This window comes from Callithrix jacchus, chromosome 1 (assembly GCF_049354715.1).
Source record: "Callithrix jacchus isolate 240 chromosome 1, calJac240_pri, whole genome shotgun sequence".
NCBI lineage: Eukaryota > Metazoa > Chordata > Mammalia > Primates > Cebidae > Callithrix > Callithrix jacchus.
In genome coordinates, this window is record NC_133502.1 from 97,837,194 (window position 1) to 97,862,214 (window position 25,021).

The 25,021-nt window shown below is 42.0% G+C and overlaps 1 protein-coding gene and 1 long non-coding RNA gene across 3 annotated transcripts; one reads left to right on the forward strand and one right to left on the reverse strand.

The window, feature by feature from the left end:
- Positions 1-3,545: 3,545 nt before the first annotated feature.
- On the reverse strand, positions 3,546-21,199 carry LOC100388387 (poly(rC)-binding protein 1). Of its 2 annotated transcripts, none has more exons than XM_002742775.7 (2): positions 20,212-21,199; positions 3,546-3,802 (listed from the first exon to the last, which is right to left on the reverse strand). In XM_002742775.7, the coding sequence occupies exons 1-2, from the start codon at positions 21,176-21,178 to the stop codon at positions 3,699-3,701; spliced, it is 1,071 nt and encodes a 356-aa protein (XP_002742821.2). In that variant the 5' UTR covers positions 21,179-21,199; the 3' UTR covers positions 3,546-3,698. The 2 variants fall into 2 exon arrangements, with proteins under 2 accessions (XP_002742821.2, XP_054111206.2); XM_054255231.2 differs by having other exon boundaries at positions 20,017-21,199.
- A 1,978-nt stretch (positions 21,200-23,177) lies between these two features.
- Positions 23,178-24,612, forward strand: LOC108589926 (uncharacterized). The gene is made up of 2 exons (XR_001909260.4): positions 23,178-23,355; positions 23,736-24,612. It is a non-coding gene; the product is annotated as an uncharacterized LOC108589926 (long non-coding RNA).
- Positions 24,613-25,021: the final 409 nt, after the last annotated feature.

Consider the following 25,021-nt stretch of genomic DNA (forward strand, 5'->3'; position numbering starts at 1 on the left):
CCCCTGGGTTCAGGCAATTCTCCTGCCTCAGCCTCCTGAGTAGCTGGGATTACAGGCACGCACCACCGTGCCCAGCTAATTTTTTGTAATTTTTAGTAGAGACGGGGTTTCACCATGTTGACCAGGATGGTCTCGATCTGTTGACCTCGTGATCCACCCGCCTCGGCCTCCCAAAGTGCTGGGATTACAGGCTTGAGCCACCGCGCCCGGCCCAGGAACCTTTTAAAATCCTAGTCATTCCATCTCCACGAGTACTTAAACTTGCCCAGCTCTGAAGACCCCAACAACGGACACCAAGATGGATGTCTCTAACCTTAGGAGTTTGGGGTTTTGAGTGTTCTTCACTCTCACTTGATATTGTGAGAATTTGCTTCTCCAGTAGGATGAAGCTGGTCTAATTTTACATGGGAAAGGCATTGGTCTCATTATATACATAATTGACATGCTAAACAAGCACAAATTGCGATGTAATCAAACACAAGTGTATTTTTTTTGTCTCCCCCTTCACCTTTAAAGTGTATATTTTGAAGGAATCTTATATAATATTCCTGGATGAAAACTTTGCAGGTTCCTGGACATTTTCAATTGTTCTTAGATAATACATATCCCTCCAGTAACTCTGAGTAATGAAAATGATCTCAGTCCAGTCATCAGAATGTCTAGGAGAAGATATTGATGTAAACTATGGAGCTGATTTAAAATAAAATTATTTCTGCATTTGCAACTTTAAGGAAGAGACAGTTCCCTGCAGGGCTCCAAGTGGCCTCATAAAAGCGTTCTTCACTGGGATTTAGGTAAAGAAGGCAGCACTCCTTCCCCACTCCCATAGGGAAATAGAGACTCAGAATGACAGCACCTCTTTCCCAAAGAAACATACTTATTTTCTTTACATTATGTCCATGTTTATAACCTTGATATAGTTGGAGGGGTCAAGAGTCATGGAACTAGCTTTCCATCATACCTTGTAAATTATGCATTTAAGTATTTGTCCCACATCCACTTTGATAAACTGTATGTATTCTAGAGATCCATCAGCTGAAATTGACATGGATAGTTCCACTCTGAAACCTCTTATATCAATAAACTGATACTGCCCTTTCTGGTTTTAATTTGTAAGTGGAGGCTGGATAGGGCCCCACTGATCAGAAGTGTTAGAGATTCTCTATCCTGTAGCTGCAAACACAGAAAGAATACAGAGTTGGTACTTTCTGCCCTAACAATAGATACATGGATTGAGAAAGGCAGTTACTGATGGGACATCTGTTAGAGATCATAAAGCCTTGTATTTACTGCTAATTTAAAATTTCCTTCCTTCATTAAAGGCCCACAGGACAGTCTGTCAAGTCTTTATAATCATGTCATATTTCTGTAAGTCTTAGTCTTACTTTCTCCCTGGAAAACCAAATAGTAAGAACTATTTTAGTTATGATCCTACAGACAGAGTGAAGCAGAGATGCCCCTTCCACTGTGCAAGGCAATGAAAAAATGATGAAAACCAACCCACAGTCTCATTCCACCAGTGATTTATTTCACCAGCCTAAACCTCATTACATTCCATGTCAACATAGGCTCATTACTATTCTACGTAACAGCTGTAATGCTCTGGGTGGTGGCATTGATGAGAGTGAGACAATCAGCACAACCTGTCATTAATGCAAAGTAGAATGTAGGAGCGTCAGTACCACACTCCTTCCTACTGGGTCATTTGTCAACATGAGTGCTTCTCTTTCATTCCACCCCATCTCATCGTTTACCTTTGCAAAGGACCATTTCCTAGAATTCTGCAACTATCTGGCATGACTGTGGATCTCCCAAAGTTTATCACAACTCCTTTGTGTTATCTCACATATCTGTTGATAAATCTTTTATTAAACATAGCCTGGAGGGACTGTTTAGTTAACCCTCCAGGAGGCTGGGCTTCGTTCTGAAGAAACTGGCATTTGAAATTCTTATTCAGCAGGGCTTGGTAAAGTCCTTTGTTGATACTAATATTTGGCTTTATAGTAGATCAATATAGCCTCTTACCCTTAATATGGCTCTATTTTTATTCCTTGCTTTTATTCCTTGCTCATTCTGAAAGATATTTCTCTAGTAATTGAAAGACCACCAAGGCTGGTGGTGAGGTGATGAGCACCAGGTGAATAGAATCGGTTGAAATTAAGAGATGAGAAAATATAATAAACTGACTTACAAGACAGTAAGTCTTTTGATGCAATGGTTGCCTGAGCAGTGAATCCATATGTTACTAATGATGGCTTTAAAGAATGTCCACAAATTCTATGATACTCCTTCTTTCAAGAAGTGGAGTTTAATTCTGTTCTCTGGAGTATAGGGAATTAGTGACTTAACTTCCAGTGAATAGCACATGTTGGATACCACTGTGGCTAACTTCATAAAAGACACTGCAACTTCAGCCTTTCTTTCTTGGGTCGTCCCCCCTGAGGAAGACAGCATAATGGCATCAAGCAGCTGTGGAAGGGCCTGCAAGGTGAGGGACTGGGTCTTTCTGTCAACAGCAATGTAAGTGAGCCATCTTGGAAGCAGCCCCATTCAAGCACAATTCAGATTATTGCAGCCCCATCCAATATTTTGGCTACAATGTCATGAGAGACTCAGAGCCAGAACTCTCCAGCTGAATTTTTCTTGATTTCCTGCCCCATAGAAACCATGAGATAATAATTGTTAAGAAGTCTCTTAAGTTCTGAGAGTTATTGCTGTTATTGCAGCAATAGATAATTAACACACCTCTGAACCAAGGGATACTTTCTGTATGTCTCTGAAACATTGAAAATGAGAACCTCTTGATAATATGGAAGAAGAGGAAAAGGTATTCATTGCAAGCAATAGATGGTTTCATCACTTCAGGAGAAGAAGTGGTTGGCATAAAAATGAAGTCCTCGGGGAAGCTGCAAACAGCAGTAAAAAGCATTTGAGAATTTTCCAGTGAAGGTAACTGAAATCAATGAAGAAGGCTACTGTTAACAAGAAGTGTTTGATGTCGATGGAAAAGGAACCAAGGGAAAAACAAGACACTGAAAATGCCCTTTCCTAGCGTTTACTAAAAACAGAATCTTGGGGCATTCACATATATGGATTTGGCAGTAAACATTTTCAAAATAGAAAAGCTTAATTCAAATCTAGTTTGATTACCCTAGCAAGAACAGGGAATGCCTGTACTTACTGTAAGAAGATTATTCCTTCTTAGTGCCTCAGGGTCTTGCACTATCCCTTGTGATTTCTCTTTACTCAGCGTATACTTCTGTAAATAGGTGCTCTATTAATCTCTCCTTGACCTGCCTAATTTGAGAGTATTCCCTCTCTCTCTCTCACTCTCTCTCTCTTTCTTTCTGTCTCTCTCTGCTGGCAGCTTCCTTGGAGGTCTTCCTGAGATCCCCACAATGTTGGGTCTTTGCTTACAGGGACCTGGTGAGGGGTGGGGTCACATCATTTTCATTTTTGCTCCCAGCAGAGTGCCTAGACCCACAGTTGTGGTCAATACAGTTTAATACATATAAGTATGTGAACAAACAAATCCAAACATGAAATAAAAATAAAGAAAGGGGGAGAAAGCCCCTTTATTAGATACATTTATTTTGTATGGATCTAAGACATTATGTGCTCCAGCTTGAAAATAAGAGGGAAAGTTGCACATCTTTAGTTTTCTTTTCTTCTTTTTTTGTTTCAGAGACAGGATCTTGCTATGTTGCTAAATTTGAACTTCTCGGCTCATGTGATCCTTTCACCTGAGCTTCCTGAGTAGCTGGGACTATAAGCTTTAGATTCTTTTGAGATGAAACTTCACCTGTAAGACATATAGAAAGAGGTTAAGTTTTATGTTTAAGGGTGAAGGCTTTGAAATCAGGCAGATCTTGCTGAAGCCTTACTCTTCCTTCCTAGTTCTGGAACTTAAGAAAGTCATTTAAACTTGTAGCCTCGGTTTCCTTATCTACAAACTGGGAATAATAATACTTACCTCTAAGTGTTGTTATAAAAATTAAATGATATCTGAGAAAGAAGGGATCATGTATTTTATGGGAACGTGGGTGGAACTGGAGGGTATTATCCTTAGCAAACTAACGCAGGAGCAGAAAACCAAATACCACATATTCTCACTTATAAGTGGGAGCTAAATGATAAGAACTTATGAACACAAAGAAGAAAACGTCAGACACTGAGGTCTACCTGAGAGGGAAGGGTGGGAGGAAGAAGAGGAAGAGAAAAGATAACTGTTGAGTACTGGGCTTGATAAGTGGGTGATTAACTAAAATGTACAACAAGCCATAATCCCAGCACTTTGGGAGGCTGAGGCGGGTGGATCACTTGAGGTCAGGAGTTTCAGACCAGCCTGGCCAGCATGGAGAAACCCTGTCTCTACTAAAAATACAAAAATTAGCCAGGCATGGTGGCACACCCCTGTAGTCCCATTGCTTGGGAGGTTGAGACAGGAGAATCGCTTGAACTAGGGAAGAAGAGGTTGCAGTGAGCAGAGATTGTGCCACTGCACTCCAGCCTGGGTGACAGAGCGAGACTGTCTCAAAAAAGAAAAAAACAAGTACAACAAACCCCCATGACATGTGTTTACTTATGTAACAAACCTTCACATGTACCTTGAAACCTAAAATAAAAGTTAAAAAAATATATCGTATCTGCAATGGCCTTAGAGTAGGATCAAACCCTGGGACAGAGCTTAGTAAATGAAGGCTTTTGTTTATTTTTTGAAAGCATTGTTTGCCACTGAGTCCCACTGCACAGAACAGTGCCTGGCACCTAATGGATGTGCAATACATTCTTGAAGAATTAATAAATCAATATATGAATGAAATCCTAAGAGTTATAAGGATAGCAGTGTATAATGTCGTATCCTAACTATATATTTCAATCTATTTACCTGTACTTGTTTTTTTTTTAATTGCATTTTAGGTTTTGGGGTACATGTGCAGAACATGCAAGATAGTTGCATAGGTACACATGTGGTAGTGTGTTTTGCTGCCTTCCTCCCCTTCACCCACATTTAGCATTTCTCCTCATGCTATCCTTCCCCAGCTTTCCCCCTCCCGCTGTCCCTCCCCTATTCTCCCCAATAGACCCCAGTGTCTAGTCCCTTCCCTGTGTCCATGTGTTCTCATTGTTCATCACCTGCCTATGAGTGAGAATATGCGGTATTACATTTTTTGTTCTTGTGTCAGTTTGCTGAGAATGATGTTCTGCAGATTCATCCATGTCCCTACAAAGGACATGAACTCATCATTTTTGATTGCTGCATAATATTCCATGGTGTATATGTGCCACATTTTCCCAGTCCAGTCTATCTTTGATGGACATTTGGGTTGGTTCCAGGTCTTTGCTATTGTAAACAGTGCTGCAATGAACATTCGTGTGCATGTGTTCTTATAGTAGACCGATTTATAGTCCTTTGGATATATATCTAGTAATGGGATTGCTGGGTAGAATGGAATTTCTATTTCTAAGGCCTTGAGGAATCGCCACACAGTCTTCCACAATGGTTGAACTAATTTACACTCCCACCAACAGTGTAAAAGTGTTCCTATTTCTCCACATCCTCCCCAGCATCTGTTGTCTCCAGATTTTTTAATGATCGCCATTCTAACTGGCGTGAGATGGTATCTCAATGTGGTTTTGATTTGCATCTCTCTAATGACCAGTGATGATGAGCATTTTTTCTTTTTTTTCTTATTTTTTTATTGCATTTTAGGTTTTGGGGTACATGTGCAGAGCATGCAATACAGTTGCATAGGTACACACATGACAGTGTGTTCTGTTTGCTTTCACCCCTTCACCCACATTTGGTGTTTCTCCCCAGGCTATCCCTCCCCACCTCCCCCTCCCACTGGCCCTCCCCTTTTCCCCCCAATAGACCTCAGTGTTTAGTACTCCCCTCTCTGTGTCCATGTGTTCTCATTTTTCATCACCCGCCTATGAGTGAGAATATGCGTGTTTCATTTTCTGTTCTTGTGTCAGTTTGCTGAGGATGATGTTCTCCAGATTCAGATGATGAGCATTTTTTCATATGTTTGTTGGCCTCATGTATGTCTTCTTTTGTAAAGTGTCTGTTCATATCCTTTGCCCATTTTTGGATGGGCTTGTTTGTTTTTTTCCTGTAAATCTGTTTGAGTTCTTTGTAAATTCTGGATATCAGCCCTTTGTCAGATGGGTAAACTGCAAAAATTTTTTCCCATTCTGTTGGTTGCCGATTCACTCTAGTGACTGTTTCTTTTGCCATGCAGAAGCTGTGGAGTTTGATTAGGTCCCATTTGTCTATTTTGGCTTTTGTTGCCAATGCTTTTGGTGTTTTGGTCATGAAGTCCTTGCCTACTCCTATGTCCTGAATGGTTTTGCCTAGATTTTCTTCTAGGGTTTTTATGGTGTCAGGTCTTATGTTTAAGTCTTTAATCCATCTGGAGTTAATTTTAGTGTAAGGTGTCAGGAAGGGGTCCAGTTTCTGCTTTCTGCACATGGCTAGCCAGTTTTCCCAACACCATTTATCCAAGATTCTATGGTTGTAGATACGTTGTGTTGCCTCTGATACCTCTGTTCTGTTCTATTGGTCTATATCTCTGTTTTGGTACCAGTACCACGCTGTTTTGATTACTGTAGCCTTGTAGTATAATTTGAAGTCGGTAGTGTGATGCCTCCTGCTGTGTTCTTTTTGCTTAGAATTGACTTGGCTATCCGGGCTCTCTTTTGGTTCCCTATGAAGTTCATGGTGGTTTTTTCCAGTTCTGTGAAGAAAGTCAATGGTAGCTTGATGGGAATAGCATGTAAAAAGTAAATTACTTTGGGCAGTATGGCTATTTTCATGATATTGATTCTTCCTAACTATGAACATGGACTGTTTCTCCATCTATTTGTGTCCTCTCTTATTTCATTGAGCAGTGGTTTGTAGTTTTCCTTGAAGAGGTCCCTTACATTCCTTGTAAGTTGTATTCCTAGGTATTTTATTCTCTTTGTAGCAATTGTGAATGGCAGTTTGTTCTTGATTTGGCTCTCTTTAAGTCTGTTATTGGTGTATAGGAATGCTTGTGATTTTTGCACATTGATTTTATATCCTGAGATTTTGCTGAAGTTGCTTATCAGTTTCAGGAGTTTTGGGGCTGAGATGATGGGGTCTTCTAGATATACTATCATGTCATCTGCAAGTAGAGACAATTTGGCTTCCTCCTTTTCTATTTGAATACCCTTTATTTCTTTTTCTTGCCTGATTGCTCTGACTAGAACTTCCAGTACTATATTGAACAGAAGTGGTGAGAGAGGGTATCCTTGTCTAGTGCCGGATTTCAAAGGGAATGCTTCCAGTTTTTGCCCATTCAGTATGATATTGGCTGTTGGTTTGTCATAAATAGCTTTTATTATTTTGAGATATGTTCCATCAATACCGAGTTTATTGAGGGTTTTTAGCATAAAGGGCTGTTGAATTTTGTCAAAGGCCTTCTCTCCATCAATTGAGATAATTATGTGGTTTTTGGTTTTGGTTCTGTTTATGTGGTGAATTACGTTCATAGACTTGCGTATGTTGAACCAGCCTTGCATCCCTGGGATGAATCCTACTTGATCATGATGGATAAGCTTTTTCATGTGCTGTTGCAGTCAGCTTGCCAGTATTTTATTGAAGATTTTTGCATCTATGTTCATCATGGATATTGGCCTGAAGTTTTCTTTTCTTGTTGAGTCTCTGCCGGGTGTTGGTATCAGGTTGATGTTGGTCTCATAAAATGATTTGTGAAGGATTCCCTCTTTTTGGATTATTTGGAATAGTTTCAGAAGGAATGGTACCATCTCCTCTTTGTGTGTCTGGTAGAATTCGGCTGTGAACCCATCTGGACCTGGGCTTATTTTGTGTGCTAGGCTCTTAATTGCTGCCTCAACTTCAGACCTTGTTATTGGTCTATTCATAGTTTCGACCTCCTCCTGGTTTAGGCTTGGGAGGACACAGGTGTCCAGGAATTTATCCATTTCTTCCAGGTTTACTAGTTTATGTGCATAGAGTCGTTTGTAATATTCTCTGATGATGGTTTGAATTTCTGTGGAATCTGTGGTGATTTCCCCTTTATCATTTTTTATTGCATCTATTTGGTTATTCTCTCTTTTCTTTTTTATCAGTCTGTCTATTTTGTTGATCTTTTCAAAAAACCAGCTCTTGGATTTATTGATTTTTTTGAAGGGTTTTTTGCGTCTCTATCTCCTTCAGTTCTGCTCTGATCTTAGTTATTTCTTGTTTTCTGCTAGGTTTTGAGTTTTTTTTTATCTTGCTCCTCTAGCTCTTTTAATTTTGACGATAGGGTGTCAATTTTGGATCTCTCCACTCTTCTCATATGGGGACTTATTGCTATATATTTTCCTCTAGAGACTGCTTTAAATGTGTCCCAGAGATTCTGGTATGTTGTGTCTTCTTTCTCATTGGTTTCGAAGAACTTCTTTATTTCTGCCTTCATTTCATTGTTTATCCAGTCAACATTCAAGAGCCAGTTGTTCAGTTTCCATGAAGCTGTGTGGTTCTGAGTTAGTTTCTGAATTCTGAGTTCTAACGTGATTGCACTATGGTCTGAGAGACTGTTTGTTATGATTTCAGTTGTTTTGCCTTTGCTGAGGAGTGCTTTACTTCCAATTATGTGGTCAATTTTAGAGTAGGTGTCATGTGATGCTGAGAAGAATGTATATTCTGTGGATTTAGGGTGGAGAGTTCTGTAAATATCTATCAGGTTTGCTTGCTCCAGGTCTGAGTTCAAGTCCTGGATATCCTTGTTAATTTTCTGTCTGGTTGATCTGTCTAATATTGACAGTGGAGTGTTAAAGTCTCTCACTATTATTGTGTGGGAGTCTAAGTCTCTTTGTAAGTCGTTAAGAACTTGCCTTATATATCTGGGTGCTCCTGTATTGGGTCAATATATATTTAGGATTGTTATCTCTTCTTCTTGTATCAATCCTTTTACCATTATGTAATGTCCTTCTTTGTCTCTTTTGATCTTTGTTGCTTTAAAGTCTATTTTATCAGAGACGAGAATTGAAACTCCTGCTTTTTTTGCTCTCGATATGCTTGGTAAATCTTCCTCCATCCCTTTATTTTGAGCCTTTGTGTATCCTTGCCTGTGAGATGGGTTTCCTGGATACAGCACACCTATGGGTTTTGGCTTTTTTTTTTTTTTTTTTTTTTCTTAAATTTTTTATTGGATTATAGGTTTTGGGGTACATGAGCAGAGCATGCAAGACAGTTGCGTAGGTACACACATGGCAGTGTGCTTTGCTTTTCTTCTCCCCTTCACCCACATTTGGCATTTCTCCCCAGGCTATCCCTCCCCACCTCCCCCTCCCACTGGCCCTCCCCTTTTCCCCCCAATAGACCCCAGTGTTTAGTACTCCCCTTTCTTTGTCCATGTGTTCTCATTTTTCATCACCCACCTATGAGTGAGAATATGCGGTGTTTCATTTTCTGTTCTTGTGTCAGTTTGCTGAGGATGATGTTTTCCAGATTCATCCATGTCCCTACAAACGACACGAACTCATCATTTCTGATTGCTGCATAATATTCCATGGTGTATATGTGCCACATTTTTCCAATCCAGTCTATTATCAATGGGCATTTGGGTTGATTCCAGGTCTTTGCTATTGTAAACAGTGCTGCAATGAACATTCGTGTACATGTGTCCTTATAGTAGAACGATTTATAGTCTTTTGGATATATACCCAGTAATGGGATTGCTGGGTCAAATGGAATTTCTATTTCTAAGGCCTTGAGGAATCGCCACACCGTCTTCCACAATGGTTGAACTAATTTACACTCCCACCAACAGTGTAAAAGTGTTCCTTTTTCTCCACATCCTCTCCAGCATCTGTTGTCTCCAGATTTTTTAATGATCGCCATTCTAACTGGCGTGAGATGGTAACTCAATGTGGTTTTGATTTGCATCTCTCTGATGACCAGTGACGATGAGCATTTTTTCATATGATTGTTGGCCTCATATATGTCTTCTTTCGTAAAGTATCTGTTCATATCCTTTGCCCACTTTTGAATGGGCTTGTTTGTTTTTTTCCTGTAAATCTGCTTGAGTTGTTTGTAAATTCTGGATATCAGCCCTTTGTCAGATGGGTAGACTGCGAAAATTTTTTCCCATTCTGTTGGTTGCCGATCCACTCTAGTGCCTGTTTCTTTTGCCGTGCAGAAGCTGTGGAGTTTCATTAGGTCCCATTTGTCTATTTTGGCTTTTGTTGCCAATGCTCTTGGTGTTTTGTTCATGAAGTCCTTGCCTACTCCTATGTCCTGGATAGTTTTGCCTAGATTTCCTTCTAGGGTTTTTATGGTGCCAGGTCTTATGTTTAAGTCTTTAATCCATCTGGAGTTAATTTTAGTGTAAGGTGTCAGGAAGGGGTCCAGTTTCTGCTTTCTGCACATGGCTAGCCAGTTTTCCCAACACCATTTGTTAAACATGGAATCCTTGCCCCATTGGTTGTTTTTGTCAGGTTTATCAAAGATTGTATAGTTGTATGTATGTTGTGTTGCCTCCGGTGCCTCTGTTTTGTTCCATTGGTCTATATCTCTGTTTTGGTACCAGTACCATGCTGTTTTGATTACTGTAGCCTTGTAGTATAGTTTGAAATCCGGTAGTGTGATGCCCCCCGCTGTGTTCTTTTTGCTTAGAATTGACTTGGCTATGCGGGCTCTCTTTTGGTTCCATATGAAGTTCATGGTGGTTTTTTCCAGTTCTGTGAAGAAAGTCAATGGTAGCTTGATGGGGATAGCGTTGATTCTGTAAATTACTTTGGGCAGTATAGCCATTTTCACGATATTAATTCTTCCTAACCATGAACATGGAATATTTCTCCATCTGTTTGTGTCCTCTCTGATTTCGTTGAGCAGTGGATTGTAGTTCTCCTTGAAGAGGTCCCTTACGTTCCTTGTGAGTTGTATTCCAAGGTATTTTATTCTTTTTGTAGCAATTGCGAATGGCAGTTCGCTCTTGATTTGGCTTTCTTTAAGTCTGTTATTGGTGTAGACGAATGCTTGTGATTTTTGCACATTGATTTTATATCCTGAGACTTTGCTGAAGTTGTTTATCAGTTTCAGGAGTTTTTGGGCTGAGGCGATGGGGTCTTCTAGGTATACTATCATGTCGTCTGCAAATAGAGACAATTTGGCTTCCACCTTTCCTATTTGAATACCCTTTATTTCTTTTTCTTGCCTGATTGCTCTGGCTAGAACTTCCAGTACTATATTGAATAGGAGTGGTGAGAGAGGGCATCCTTGTCTAGTACCAGATTTCAAAGGGAATGCTTCCAGTTTTTGCCCATTCAGTATGATATTGGCTGTTGGTTTGTCATAAATAGCTTTTATTACTTTGAGATACGTTCCATCGATACCGAGTTTATTGAGGGTTTTTAGCATAAAGGGCTGTTGAATTTTGTCAAATGCCTTCTCTGCGTCAATTGAGATAATCATGTGGTTTTTGTTTTTGGTTCTGTTTATGTGGTGAATTACGTTGATAGACTTGCGTATGTTGAACCAGCCTTGCATCCCTGGGATGAATCCTACTTGATCATGATGAATAAGTTTTTTGATTTGCTGTTGCAATCGGCTTGCCAATATTTTATTGAAGATTTTTGCATCTATGTTCATCATGGATATTGGCCTGAAGTTTTCTTTTCTCGTTGGGTCTCTGCCGGGTTTTGGTATCAGGATGATGTTGGTCTCATAAAATGATTTGGGAAGGATTCCCTCTTTTTGGATTGTTTGAAATAGTTTTAGAAGGAATGGTACCAGCTCCTCCTTGTGTGTCTGGTAGAATTCGGCTGTGAACCCATCTGGGCCTGGGCTTTTTTTATGAGGTAGGCTCTTAATTGCTGCCTCAACTTCAGACCTTGTTATTGGTCTATTCATAGTTTCAGCTTCCTCCTGGTTTAGGCTTGGGAGGACACAGGAGTCCAGGAATTTATCCATTTCTTCCAGGTTTACTAGTTTATGTGCATAGAGTTGTTTGTAATATTCTCTGATGATGGTTTGAATTTCTGTGGAATCTGTGGTGATTTCCCCTTTATCATTTTTTATTGCATCTATTTGGTTGTTCTCTCTTTTATTTTTAATCAATCTGGCTAGTGGTCTGTCTATTTTGTTGATCTTTTCAAAAAACCAGCTCTTGGATTTATTGATTTTTTGAAGGGTTTTTCGTGTCTCAATCTCCTTCAGCTCAGCTCTGATCTTAGTAATTTCTTGTCTTCTGCTGGGTTTTGAGTTTTGTTGATCTTGCTCCTCCAGCTCTTTCAATTTTGACGATAGGGTGTCAATTTTGGATCTCTCCATTCTCCTCATATGGGCACTTATTGCTATATACTTTCCTCTAGAGACTGCTTTAAATGTGTCCCATAGGTTCTGGCACGTTGTGTCTTCATTCTCATTGGTTTCGAAGAACTTCTTTATTTCTGCCTTCATTTCGTTGTTTACCCAGTCAACATTCAAGAGCCAGTTGTTCAGTTTCCATGAAGCTGTGCGGTTCTGGGTCGGTTTCTGAATTCTGAGTTCTAACTTGATTGCACTATGGTCTGAGAGGCTGTTTGTTATGATTTCAGTTGTTTTGCATTTGTTGAGCAGTGCTTTACTTCCAATTATGTGGTCAATTTTAGAGTAGGTGTGATGTGGTGCTGAGAAGAATGTGTATTCTGTGGATTTGGGGTGGAGAGTTCTGTAAATGTCCACCAGGTTTGCTTGCTCCAGGTCTGAGTTCAAGCCCTGGGTATCCTTGTTGATTTTCTGTCTGGTTGATCTGTCTACTATTGACAGTGGAGTGTTAAAGTCTCCCACTATTATTGTGTGGGAGTCTAAGTCCTTCTGTAAGTCATTAAGAACTTGCCTTATGTATCTGGGTGCTCCTGTGTTGGGTCCATATATGTTTAGGATCGTTAGCTCTTCTTGTTGTATCGATCCTTTTACCATTATGTAATGGCCTTCTTTGTCTCTTTTGATCTTGGTTGCTTTAAAATCTATTTTATCAGAGATGAGAATTGCAACTCCTGCTTTTTTTTGCTTTCCATTAGCTTGGTAAATCTTCCTCCATCCCTTTATTTTGAGCCTTTGTGTATCCTTGCATGTGAGATGGGTTTCCTGGATACAGCACACTGATGGGTTTTGGATTTATATCCAATTAGCCAGTCTGTGTCTTTTGATTGGTGCATTTAGTCCATTTACATTTAGGGTTAATATTGTTATGTGTGAATTTGATACTGCCATTTTGATGCTAAGTGGCTGTTTTGCCTGTTAGTTGTTGTAGATTCTTCATTATGTTGAAGCTCTTTAGCATTCAGTGTGATTTTGGAATGGCTGGTACTGATTGATCCTTTCTATGTGTAGTGCCTCTTTTAGGAGCTCTTGTAAAGCAGGCCTGGTGGTGACAAAATCTCTGAGTACTTGCTTGTTCGCAAAGGATTTTATTCTTCCTTCACTTCTGAAGCTCAGTTTGGCTGGATATGAAATTCTGGGTTGAAAGTTCTTTTCTTTACGAATGTTGAATATTGGCCCCCACTCTCTTCTGGCTTGTAGTGTTTCTGCCGAGAGATCTGCTGTGAGTCTGATGGGCTTCCCTTTGTGGGTGACCCGACCTTTCTCTCTGGCTGCCCTTAGTATTCTCTCCTTTATTTCAACCCTGTTGAATCTGACGATTATGTGCCTTGGGGTTGCTCTTCTTGCGGAATATCTTTGTGGTGTTCTCTGTATTTCCTGCAATTGAGTGTTGGCTTGTCTTGCTAGGTGGGGGAAATTTTCCTGGATGATGTCCTGAAGAGTATTTTCCAGCTTGGATTCATTCTCTTCGTCCCCTTCTGGTACACCTATCAAACGTAGGTTAGGTCTTTTCACATAGTCCCACATTTCTTGGAGACTTTGTTCATTCCTTTTTGCGCTTTTTTCTCTGATCTTGGTTTCTCGTTTTATTTCATTGAGTTGGTCTTCGACTTCAGATATTCTTTCTTCTGCTTGGTCAATTCGGCTATTGAAACTTGCGTTTGCTTCGCGAAGTTCTCGTATTGTGTTTTTCAGCTCCTTTAATTCATTCATATTCCTCTCTAAGGTATCCATTCTTGTTATCATTTCCTCGAATCTTTTTTCAAATCTTTTTTCAAGGTTCTTAGTTTCTTTGCATTGATTTAATACATGATCTTTTAGCTCACAAACGTTTCTCATTATCCATCTTCTGAAGTCTAATTCCGTCATTTCGTCACAGTCATTCTCCGTCCAGCTTTGTTCCCTTGCTGGTGAGGAGTTTTGGTCCTTTCTAGGAGGCGATGTGTTCTGGTTTCGATGTGTTCTGGTTTTCCTCCTTTTTGCGCTGGTTTCTTCCCATCTTTGTGGATTTGTCCGCTGGTCGTCTGCGTAGTTGCTGACTTTTCGTTTGGGTCTCTGAGTGGACACCCAGAATGTTGATGATGAAGTATTTCTGTTGCTTGGTTTTCCTTCTACCAGTCTAACCCCTTCGCTGTACAACTGTTGAGGTCCGCTCCAGACCCTGCTTGTCTGGGGTGCACCTCTAGTAGCCGTGGCACAGCGAGGGATGCTACCAGTTTCTTTTTCTGCTCTCTTTGTCCCAGGATGATGCCTGCCTAATGACAGTCTTTTGGATATAGAGGGGTCAGGGAGCTGCTTGAGGAGACAGTTTGTACTTTATAGGGGTTTAATTGCTGAGCTGTGCACTCTGTTGTTCATTCAGGGCTGTTAGGCTGCTATGTTTGATTCTGCTGCAACACAGCTCATTAAACAACCCTTTTTTTTTTCTCAAATGCTCTGTGTTGAGGGGTTTGGGCTTTATTTTTGGATGTCCGATCAGGTGTCCTGCCCAGCTCAAAGGCAGACTAGCCACTGTTTGGCTGCCGAGGCTCCGCCCTGCTGTTGTGTGATTCACGCTGTTCCTGCCGGCTCTGCTGTGGTCTCCGCCACGCCCTGCAGCGGAGTCTCTTCGTTGTAGCGTGTTGCCTCAGCAACGGCAGGCTGCGTCAGCAGTGGGCGTGTATCTCAGTAGGGACGGGTTGCCTCGGCAACGGCTGGCTGCATCAGCAGTGGGCGTGTATCTCAGTTGGGGCGGGTTGCCTCGGCAACGGCTGGCTGCCTCAGCAGTGGGCGTGTATATCAGTTGGGGTAGGTTGCCTCCGTAGTGGTGGACGCCCCTCCCCCACAGAGCGTCTCGGACCGTCTGCCCGGGATAGTTTGAAATCGCGGTTTTGTTCGTCCCACTGGGTATCCCAAGCGATCTGTCCCTGCAATCCCCTGGGCTGGGCTACTGTGCAAGTCTCGTTCAGTCTCAAGTCCAGCCCTCTCAAGTCTCAGGTTGCCGGTTCAACAAGGCACCCGGACAAGCGCGCCCTGTGGGGATTGCTGGGTAGGGCCGGCCGCCGCCGCCCCGGCTGCCGGCTTCGCCAGGCCGACCTACTGCCTGGCGTCCCGTGTCTTTTTATACTTGGGAGTTTCCCCGTTCTGTGGGCAACAAAGATCAGTCTGGAAATGCAGCACTGACTCACCGTTTGCGAATTCAACGTGGGCTCCAATCCTGGGTTGTTCTCACGGCGCCATCTTGAGTCCCCTCTCCCGAAATCTCGGGTTTTGGCTTTTTGTCCAACTTGCCAGTCTGTGTCTTTTGATCTGTGCATTTAGCCCATTTACATTTAGGGTTAATATTGTTACGTGTGAATTTTATACTGCCATTTTGATGCTAGCTGGCTGTTTTGCCCGTTAGTTGATGCAGATTCTTCATTATGTTGATGCTCTTTAGCATTTAGTGTGATTTTGGAATGGCTGGTACTGGTTGTTCCTTTCTATGTGTAGTGCCTCTTTTAGGAGCTCTTGTAAAGCAGGCCTGGTGGTGACAAAATCTCTGAGTACTTGCTTGTTTGCAAAGGATTTTATTTTTCCTTCACTTATGAAGCTCAGTTTGGCTGGATGTGAAATTCTGGGTTGAAAGTTCTTTTCTTTAAGGATGTTGAATATTGCCCCCCACTCTCTTCTGGCTTGTAGGGTTTCTGCCAAGAGATCTGCTGTGAGTCTGATGGGCTTCCCTTTATGGGTGACCCGATATTTCTCTCTGACTGCCCTTAGCATTTTCTCCTTCATTTCAACCCTGGTGAATCTGACGATTATGTGCTTGGGGTTGCTCTTCTTGCGGAATATCTTTGTGGTATTCTGTATTTCCTGGACTTGAATATTGGCCTGCCTTGCTACGTTGGGGAAATTTTCCTGGATAATATCCTGAAGAGTATTTTCCAGCTTGGATTCATTCTCTTCCTCACATTCAGGTACACCTATCAAACGTAGATTAGGTCTCTTCACATAGTCCCACATTTCTTGGAGACTTTGTTCATTCCTTTCTGTGCTTTTTTCTCTAATCTTGGCTTCTCGTTTTATTTCATTGAGTTGATCTTCGGCTTCGATATCCTTTCTTCTGCTTGGTCAATTCGGCTGTTGAAACTCGTGCATGCTTCACTAAGTTCTCGTGTTGTGTTTTTCAGCTCCTTCAATTCATTCATATTCCTCTCTAAGTTATCCATTCTTGTTATCATTTTCTGAAATCTTTTTTCAAGGTTCTTAGTTTCTTTGCATTGATTTAGAACGTGTTCTTTTAGCTCACAGAAGTTTCTCATTACCCACATTCTGAAGTCTGATTCCGTCATTTCATCACATTCATTCTCCGTCCAGCTTTGTTCCCTTGCTGGTGAGGGGTTGTGGTCCTTTGTAGGAGGCGAGGTGTTCTGGTTTCGGGTGTTTTCCTCCTTTTTGCACTGGCTTCTTCCCATTTTGTGGATTTATCCACCTGTCGTCTGAGTGGTTGCTGATTTTCTGATTGGGTCTCTGAGTGGACGTCCAGATTGTTGATGATGAAGTATTTCTGTTTCTTAGTTTTCCTTCTAACAGTCTGGCCCCACTGCTGCAGGACCGCTGAGGTCCACTCCAGGCCCTGCTTGCCTGGGAAACTCCTGTAGCAGCTGTGGAACCGTGAGGGTTGCTACCAGATTATTCTTCTGCTGTCTGTCACTGAATGATGCCCGCCAAATGTCAGTCTGATCTGTCCTTTGTGAGGTGACTCTTTGTATATACGGGGGTCAGGGAGCTGCTTGAGGAGACAATCTATACTTTATAGGAGCTCTAGTGCTGAGCTGTGAGCTCCGTTGTTCATTCAGGGCTGCTGGGCAGGTACGTTTAAGTCTGCTGCAGCAGAAATCATAAAGCCCCCCCTTTTTTTTTCCTCAGGTGCTCTGTCCCAGGGAGTTAGGGCTTTATTTATGAGTATCTGTTGCACTTTCCTGCCCAGCGAGGAGGCAGTCTCTGTACTTGATTTTTTATTCTTCCCAAATGGAATATCCTAACAATGTTTCTTAATTATATTAATCCTCAACTCCAAGTCCATGCTCCAAATTTCTCAGAAAGATTTGTTCCATCAGTGCAATTTACATCAATATGTTCCTTCTCTGACATCACTTACAACAGATCCTGATTAATGAAAAATGATAGAACAAGAAAACCATATGACTGACTTCTGATGGCAAGGTGGACCGTTTATTTGTACAGCAGAGGCAATATCTATTAAGCTTCTTCAACATAGTAATCTTGTGACTAATAACCAGTACCCGTAAACTCACCTGGTGTTTGCCACTATGTCTTCCTCTTAGAGTCTCCCTTGCTGGCACATCAGTTGTGGGGTACATGAACTGGCCAAATCAGTTTTAACTGACACCTGAATCCTGTGGAAGTCATTCCAAATGCCTTGCCTGTTCAGTTAACATAAATCTGCCTAGGCTTTGAAGATAAATGCATTTGCTTTCTGATGAGATAGGAGAAGAATATTTAAGTTGTCACAGTTCTATTTTAGACCCTGAAGGACTAGGAAATGATGCAGTCATCATGCAATGACAGGTGAAAAGGACACGATGCATTTCCAAGAACCATGTAATAGACAGAAATTGGCCCTAGAATCAAATAGTCTGAGTTCAAATCCTGCCTTTGTTTCTTACAAACTCTGTGTTCTTGAGAAAATTGTTTAATCTTTCTGAAACTCAGATATTTTCCTTTGAAAATGGGAACAATAGTTGGCCAACTTACCATACAAGGATGTTCTAAGGATCAAATGACTTACTTTGTATGAAATGGCTTATTGAGCTATAAAGAGCTTTATAAACTTAAGTGAAATATGCCTAGCTCTTGTGCCCAGCTGCTGTAGTCTTACCAGCTATGGCTCCCTGTGCTTAGGCAATGACTGTCAGTGTGGTTAGTGCTACAACAGGCCTTAAAGCTGATGGATTCATTTAATAGGGCTCTCATAACAAAGTGCCACAACTGAGTGACTTAAACAACAGAAATTTATTGTCTCAAAGTTCTGAAGGGGAGAAGTCCAAGATCAAGGTGTTTGCAGCCTTGGCTCCTTCTGAGAGCTGCAAAAGGAACCTGCTTCATGCCTCTCCCCTGGCTTTTGATGGTTTGCTGGCAATCTGTGGTGTTGCTTGGCTTCTTGAAGCATCACCCTGATCTCTGCTCTCTCATCTTCACATGCTATTATTCCTGCATGTGTCTCTATGTCCAAATTTCCCCTTTTTTATAAGAACACCAGTCACAATGGGGATGGGACCACTCTAATGACCTCAGGAAACAACTCAATTCCAAATAAGGTGATGCTCTGAGGTTCTGGAGTTAGAATGTCAATGTATTAATTTTGTGGGGGACACAATTTGACCCATAACACGGATGTGCCCAGAATCCCTTACTTAATCTGATTACTCAGAGTCAAAGGTTGTTTCTGGGTTAACCTAGCTCATCTTTCCTGAGGGTTTTATCTCTCTTCTAGCCCACAGCCAGTAGGCCTCTGCGATGCCTTCCCTTTGGTTCTCAGTTATCTCTTCCAAAGTGGAATTCAGATTGGCGTGGTCTGCCCTAGAGGGGATGGAGATTTTTAGCACTCATGTTGTTCAGAACTGCTGGTGCCAGGCAATTATAAAAAGCAGATTAATATCTTAGTTGGTTTTATTTTTGGTGTTAAATTCTCTACAGACAATACATTGCTTTATTGCCAGCATCCAGTGCAGATTGCTCTCACTGCCCTGCCCTTGATAAGCCATTGTCTGACCTGCCCCTAGAGATCTCAGCTCCCAGTGGGAACAGCACACATTATTTCCCAAGGATCTTCAATCCCTATGCAAATATAATTTCACGAAGCTCATTCACAAATGAGCAAACATGCCCAGATAAGCTTGTTATGAAAAAATTATTCAAAAACTTGCATAAAGGCCAAAAGAATGTAGCACAGCTTCTCAAAGACAAGCTGGGGTACAATTTAACAAGCCCACCCAAGGATTACTGAACTGTCTTTGGGAGTATATTGTTTATGACTCAGCTGTTTATTATTAATTAAGACTCCAATTCTGTGAAGTTACATGTTAACCTGCAGATCTTGTCCAGCGATGCGAATAATTTTGTGCACTATAAAAGATAACTTCTTAAGCCATTAACCTAGTACTCTTATTCTTTCTTCCTTAAATGTCCATAAAGTAAGTCCAGTTCCTTGAAATATTATTTTAATCAAATTTACTATCTATAGGGTTCTGTCATTCATGAGTTAACACGTCTTCATCACCTGTCAAAATGCACCAATCAGCAGTAGGTTATGGCTCAAGCTGCATCCCAATTTTTATAGTGTGTGGCTTATTTTCACTGTAATTCTCAGTGTTCCAAAGTCTGGCTGATAGTGACACTGATATTTCTTGTGTGGAAACTTTTATTTATTTATTTATTTTTTAACCAATCCGTTTTTTTAATTCTTAAATTTTTGACATTGCAGAACTAAACTGAAATTTATTAACATTCCACTCATATTTCTTATCGACAAACAAGAAATAAAATTCATGAGCCAAAAAACCCAAAACAAAACTAAAAACAGGGAAAAGCTTATAAAACTAAATATGGATCCCAGCATTAACAGCTGAACAGAGAATGTGATTTTTAATTTCTTAGCGGATGATAAAGTTGTGTAGAAATTGAACACTTACAAATTATTTAAAACCTGGAATCACTGACCAGAAATTACACAGTTGGATCATGGGAAAACAGCAGAAAGGGGTTATCGAGGGAACCTACACTGTTCCAGCTGCACCCCATGCCTTTCTCAGAGGAAAGCCTGGCTTTGATTAGATACTGGGCCAGACTAATACTGGCAGCAGAGCCAGTGATAGTAATCTGCCTACCAGAGGAGCCTTCCACTGGGTTGGCAATTTTGATCTGGGCCCCGGACATCTGGCGAATCTCATTAATGTTGGTGCCTTGGCGCCCGATTATGCAGCCAATTAAGTTATTTGGAATGGTGAGTTCATGGGTGATTTGAGTAGATGCATCCAAACTTGCCCAATAGCCTTTCACCTCTGGAGAGCTGGAGTCAATTCCGGCAAATCCGGTCCCGCCGTGCATCATGGCAAAGTGAGACTGTTGTCTTGCCACCTGGTTCAGCTTGGCCAGATTGAGCGGAGAAATGGTGTGTTGTCCTTGAATCGAGTAGGCATCTAGAGGTGGTCCCTCCAAGTCATGGGTGGCGTGGGGGTAGCCCGCAGCGTCGCTGCACCGATCTTGACCGCCGGCGCAGGTGACTGGGGAGCGGGACGGCATGGGCTGGTACAGAATGGTCTTGACTTTCCCTTGCGGAGAGTGGGAGAGCGTCTCCAGCATGACCAGGCATATCTGCTTGACACACTTGGTAACAGACTGAGGCACGCCAGCGATGGTGATGGCCCGCTCGGTGGAGTTGGGCAGCATATCCCCCGCCACCTGGACCTGCGCCCCCGTACTCTTGCGGATCTCTTTGATCTTACACCCGCCTTTCCCAATCAGGGAGCCGCACTGGGTGGCCGGCACCACCAGTCTCAGGGTGACCAGCCTGCTGGCCGCGGTACTCTTGGTCATGGAGCTGTTGATATCTTCCTCCAGCTTGTAGATGATCATAGCGAAAGCCTTAAAGATGGCATTGGTGGGGCCGGTCAGAGTGATGATTCTCTCCGGACAATTCCCCTCCAAGATTTTGATCCGCGCTCCACTCTCCTTGCGGATCCTCTTAACCGACTCCCCTTTCTTTCCAATGATGCTTCCTACTTCCTTTCCGTGCATAAGAAGCCGAATGGTGAGAGTCACGTTTAGTCCACTTTCAGTCACACCGGCATCCATGGCGAGCGGCGGGCGGCGTTCGGGGGAGTTGGGCTCGTTACGTGGCCAAGTCTTTGGCGGCTGGCGGGGGGAGGGGAGGTGTAGACCCAAAACTGCCGGCACGAGGCGAGCGAGGGCCGCGGGAGTTAGCGGGAGCGGGGCCGCAGCGTAGTCTCAGGGGCGCGCAGCGGTGGCGGAGGGGGCGAGCGGGGCTGGGAGCGGCGGGCTGGCGGGTGGGCGAGGGCGTGGCGGTGGCGACTCCGGCGGCAGCCTAGCCGAAACTTTTTTTAAATTTTAATAGATATATTTTTTCTTTTGGTGCCGAGACTGGGATTTTTTTTTTTTTGGAGACTTGGTCTGTCACCCAGGCTGGAGAGCAGTGGCATAATCTTGGCTCACTGCAACCTCTACTTCCCAGGTTCAAGAGAGTCTCCTGCCTCAGCCTCCCGAGATTACAGGTGCACGCCACCACGCCCTGCTAATTTTTTGTATTTTTGGTAGAGACGGGGTTTCACCATGTTCGTCAGGCTGGTCATGAACTCCTGACCTCGTGATCCACCCACCTGGGCCTCCCAAAGTGCTGGAATTACAGGCATGAGCTGCCACACCTGGCCTGTGTGGATATCATTTCTACCTGTTCTTCCCTTTTCATTCTTGCCCTTGTTAAAGCCTCCTCTACTCACTGCTACGCATTTTTTTTTCTTAATCTGAGAAAGAGGACTAGAAGGAGGAGAAAAAGTTTTCTTCATGCATGTACAAGAAGCATTTAAAAGTTAACTTTTGAGTAGAAATTACTAGAAATTCAGCTATACTATATACTTGCAGCACAACCAGACCTAATGCGGATGCCTGAACAGAGAGGGGTCATTAGCTCTCACTGGTAAAAAACAAACAAAAAAACAAAAAAAAGTCAGAAAAGATATGAACTGGGAGGGCTCTGTCACTGAAAATTCATTCTCTCTAAGACTTATTCTGGGATTCCTAAGTATGCAACTTTTTGTTTTTTCAAAACCTAGCCAACAGAAGATTATGAGGAAGGATGGCAAATTCCCTGTTTCACTAAAATTAAAATTTCTTTTTAGAGCCCCAAAGTTGGTCACTGCTGTGTGCATTTCCAGGTTTTGGTTATGTAAAACGATGTTAAAATGGGCAGAGACCCTTATGCAGTAGATATCAGCTATTTAATGGAGTTGCAAAGCAGATCGCCTGTTTTTCAAAGACAAGAATTAAAAGTCAATTAATCCCCTGCCCTTTATCAGGAATATAAAAGAGTCTAGATAGGTAGAAAGGAAGGGAGTACTTATGACAAGGATTTCTTTGAAGAGAGCTCTGCTGTGAGTCCCACCCACCATCCCTTTCCCAAAAAGAGGGACAGGAATGTTCCTCAGAGAGCTTGTCTTATGTCCTTTGAACTGAGGGGACACAGTGGTTCTTGGATGTAAAAGATTAGATTATTAAAAAAAAAAATCAGTCCTTCTCTCCATCTCTATGGGCGTACAGATGCTGTAATAACCTATCCTGGGCTAGCATCACTGACTCCATCTTAGCTGTAAACTCCAACCTAGCTTCCCCCTCCTGACCACAGCCCCTTTGCATGCATAACTGGGCCACACTGATGCTGTGTTATGTCACACTGACTCGGTGCTTATCCTACCATATAACCAATGTAACTACATCCTGCTTGGCAAGCACACCTGCTATTGTGTATAATTCCTTGAACTCCCCCCTTGGTGATTGTTTGGAAATACCCTTAGCAACCAACAACTCTGGGAACATCTTTCCCCCTGGTTACTAGCCAACTTGCCTGTTCTGCTTCTATAAAATTCCGCTAGGTACCCCCGCCCATACTTAAGTCAAGGTATAAAGGGAAATCAAACCCCTTCTTTGGGGCCGAGAGAACTTTGAGCATTAGCTGCCTCTTGGTCGCCGGCCAATCAATAAAGGACTCTTAATTTGGAACTCAGAGCGTGGTGCATTCCAACTTGCTCGGTTATTATAATGCCATGTGACTTGATTTGCCAGTGGGATCATAGTAGATGTAATTCAAGTAGGGGGCTTGGAATGCACTTTCGGGATGAGTATGACCTCTGAGCCTGTGCCTCTGCGGTTGTCATGAGAAGAACATGTCTAGCTGGACCCCCAGTCCAAGGAGAATGACAGACTCTCAGAATAGATCTGCTGTTCCAACCAGCCCACAGGTATGAGAATATTCTATTATTATTTTAGCCCACTGAGACTTGCGGGGGTGGGGGGTGGTTATTACGTAGCACCATTGTGCTCATAGCTGACGAATATTGTTGGCTAACTGCTCTGGTGGCAGAGAAAAGGAGAGTTGCTATTTGCTGCACTGGAATCACCCCTCGCTCTGAGTTTGTCCACGCAAAGAGATGCCGGAGTGTTTCCTGTAGATCAGATGTGTGCTCTGTGCTGGAAGGAGACTTAGCATGGGGGCTAGCAAGCATCGCTGATAGATTTGGCTGGGAAAGAGGCAATGGGCTCTTATTTGATTTAAACAGTTGATTACTCACATAGACAGCAAAAGCAAGAGTACCAGCCCTTTGGGTCTTTTGTTCCACAGGACAGTACCAGAACAAAAGGGGCAGGATGACTGCAATGCGAATGGTGGAACATCCTGTTGCTGAAGAGCAGATGCCATGCTGAAGCAAGCAGTATTATAGTCTGCAGCTGCACCCTAAGTGGGAGTGAGGCAGAGAGCCTCCTGCCTGATTAGAATCCAGGAGGCAATAAGGATCTGTCTCCTGACAGCCTTTTAGGAAGATAGGGAGGCAAGTGAAAGATGGCCTTGTAGTAAGTAGCTCCTTCCACACTCTATATTATCATTAGTCTCCTGCTCACAACTCTGTTTGAATGTACTGCTACCAGAGTATCTCCAGATTCCAAAATTGCAAGCAAATTTTCAAGTGCCAAGATGAAATCAACCACAGTAACAAAAATATACTAGCTTCATTTATTATTACCCAGATTATCAAAGATCTTTTTTAAGGTGTAGCCACTGATGCAAGTAATCATGATACAGAAAAAAACACCACTTTGTGCAAATTTTTTTTGCTACTTTAAAAAAGCTTACTTATACGACTACTGTGAATAAAAGCCCTTCCAGATGAGAACTCAAAAATAACAGCAAATTTTTGCAGAGACTCTCTGGTTGAGTTAGAACTTAATGAGAAAAATTTCACTGCTTTTGGGGAAAGCAATACAAATACAAATTTTAGTGAATTTGCTTATGCATCTTTATAGATATGGACAATACTTAATAAATGTTGAAGCAAAGCATGAATGATTCTATGGAAAGTGTTGGCTGTCCTGTTCATCTTCTGCATAAGCTGCTCACACAGCATCTGATGTTCTTTCTACTGACACTGAAGTAATTGTCATGAAATTCTTGTATGTTGGCTTTTATATTGTTTGTGCAATTAAAGAATTTTTGTATTTGGCATTTGGTATTCTTCAATTCTCTTGCATTCCAAAGCCCATTGAATTTCTTCAGTTGAGAATACAGTTGAGAGACTTCTTAGTTCATTTGAAACACTGAACTTATATTTTAATTCTGATTAAAAGGTCCCCAAATTTTAAGTAATCTATTGAATGAAAGCCTATTTTTTATTTCTTATCACTTGTAGTTTTCAATATCTCTTCAGAAATATGGTTATGCAAATTGAAAGAAAACTGAACAGTATTATTGCAGATTGTTTCTTGAAGAAAGCTGCGGAATGTGTTAGAGAAAGAAATGATAGAAAATTTTTTATCCCTTTAAGTGTCATGGCTGTTCTTCAAAGGACAAATTTACTATGACCAGGAAAATACATTCCAAAGTGAAGTGGATAATTATTATATCACTTGTCA

Bases quoted from the DNA above. Each gene is read 5' to 3' on its own strand.
- LOC100388387 (XM_054255231.2), bottom strand. From the start codon at position 21,178: ATGGATGCCGGTGTGACTGAAAGTGGACTAAACGTGACTCTCACCATT.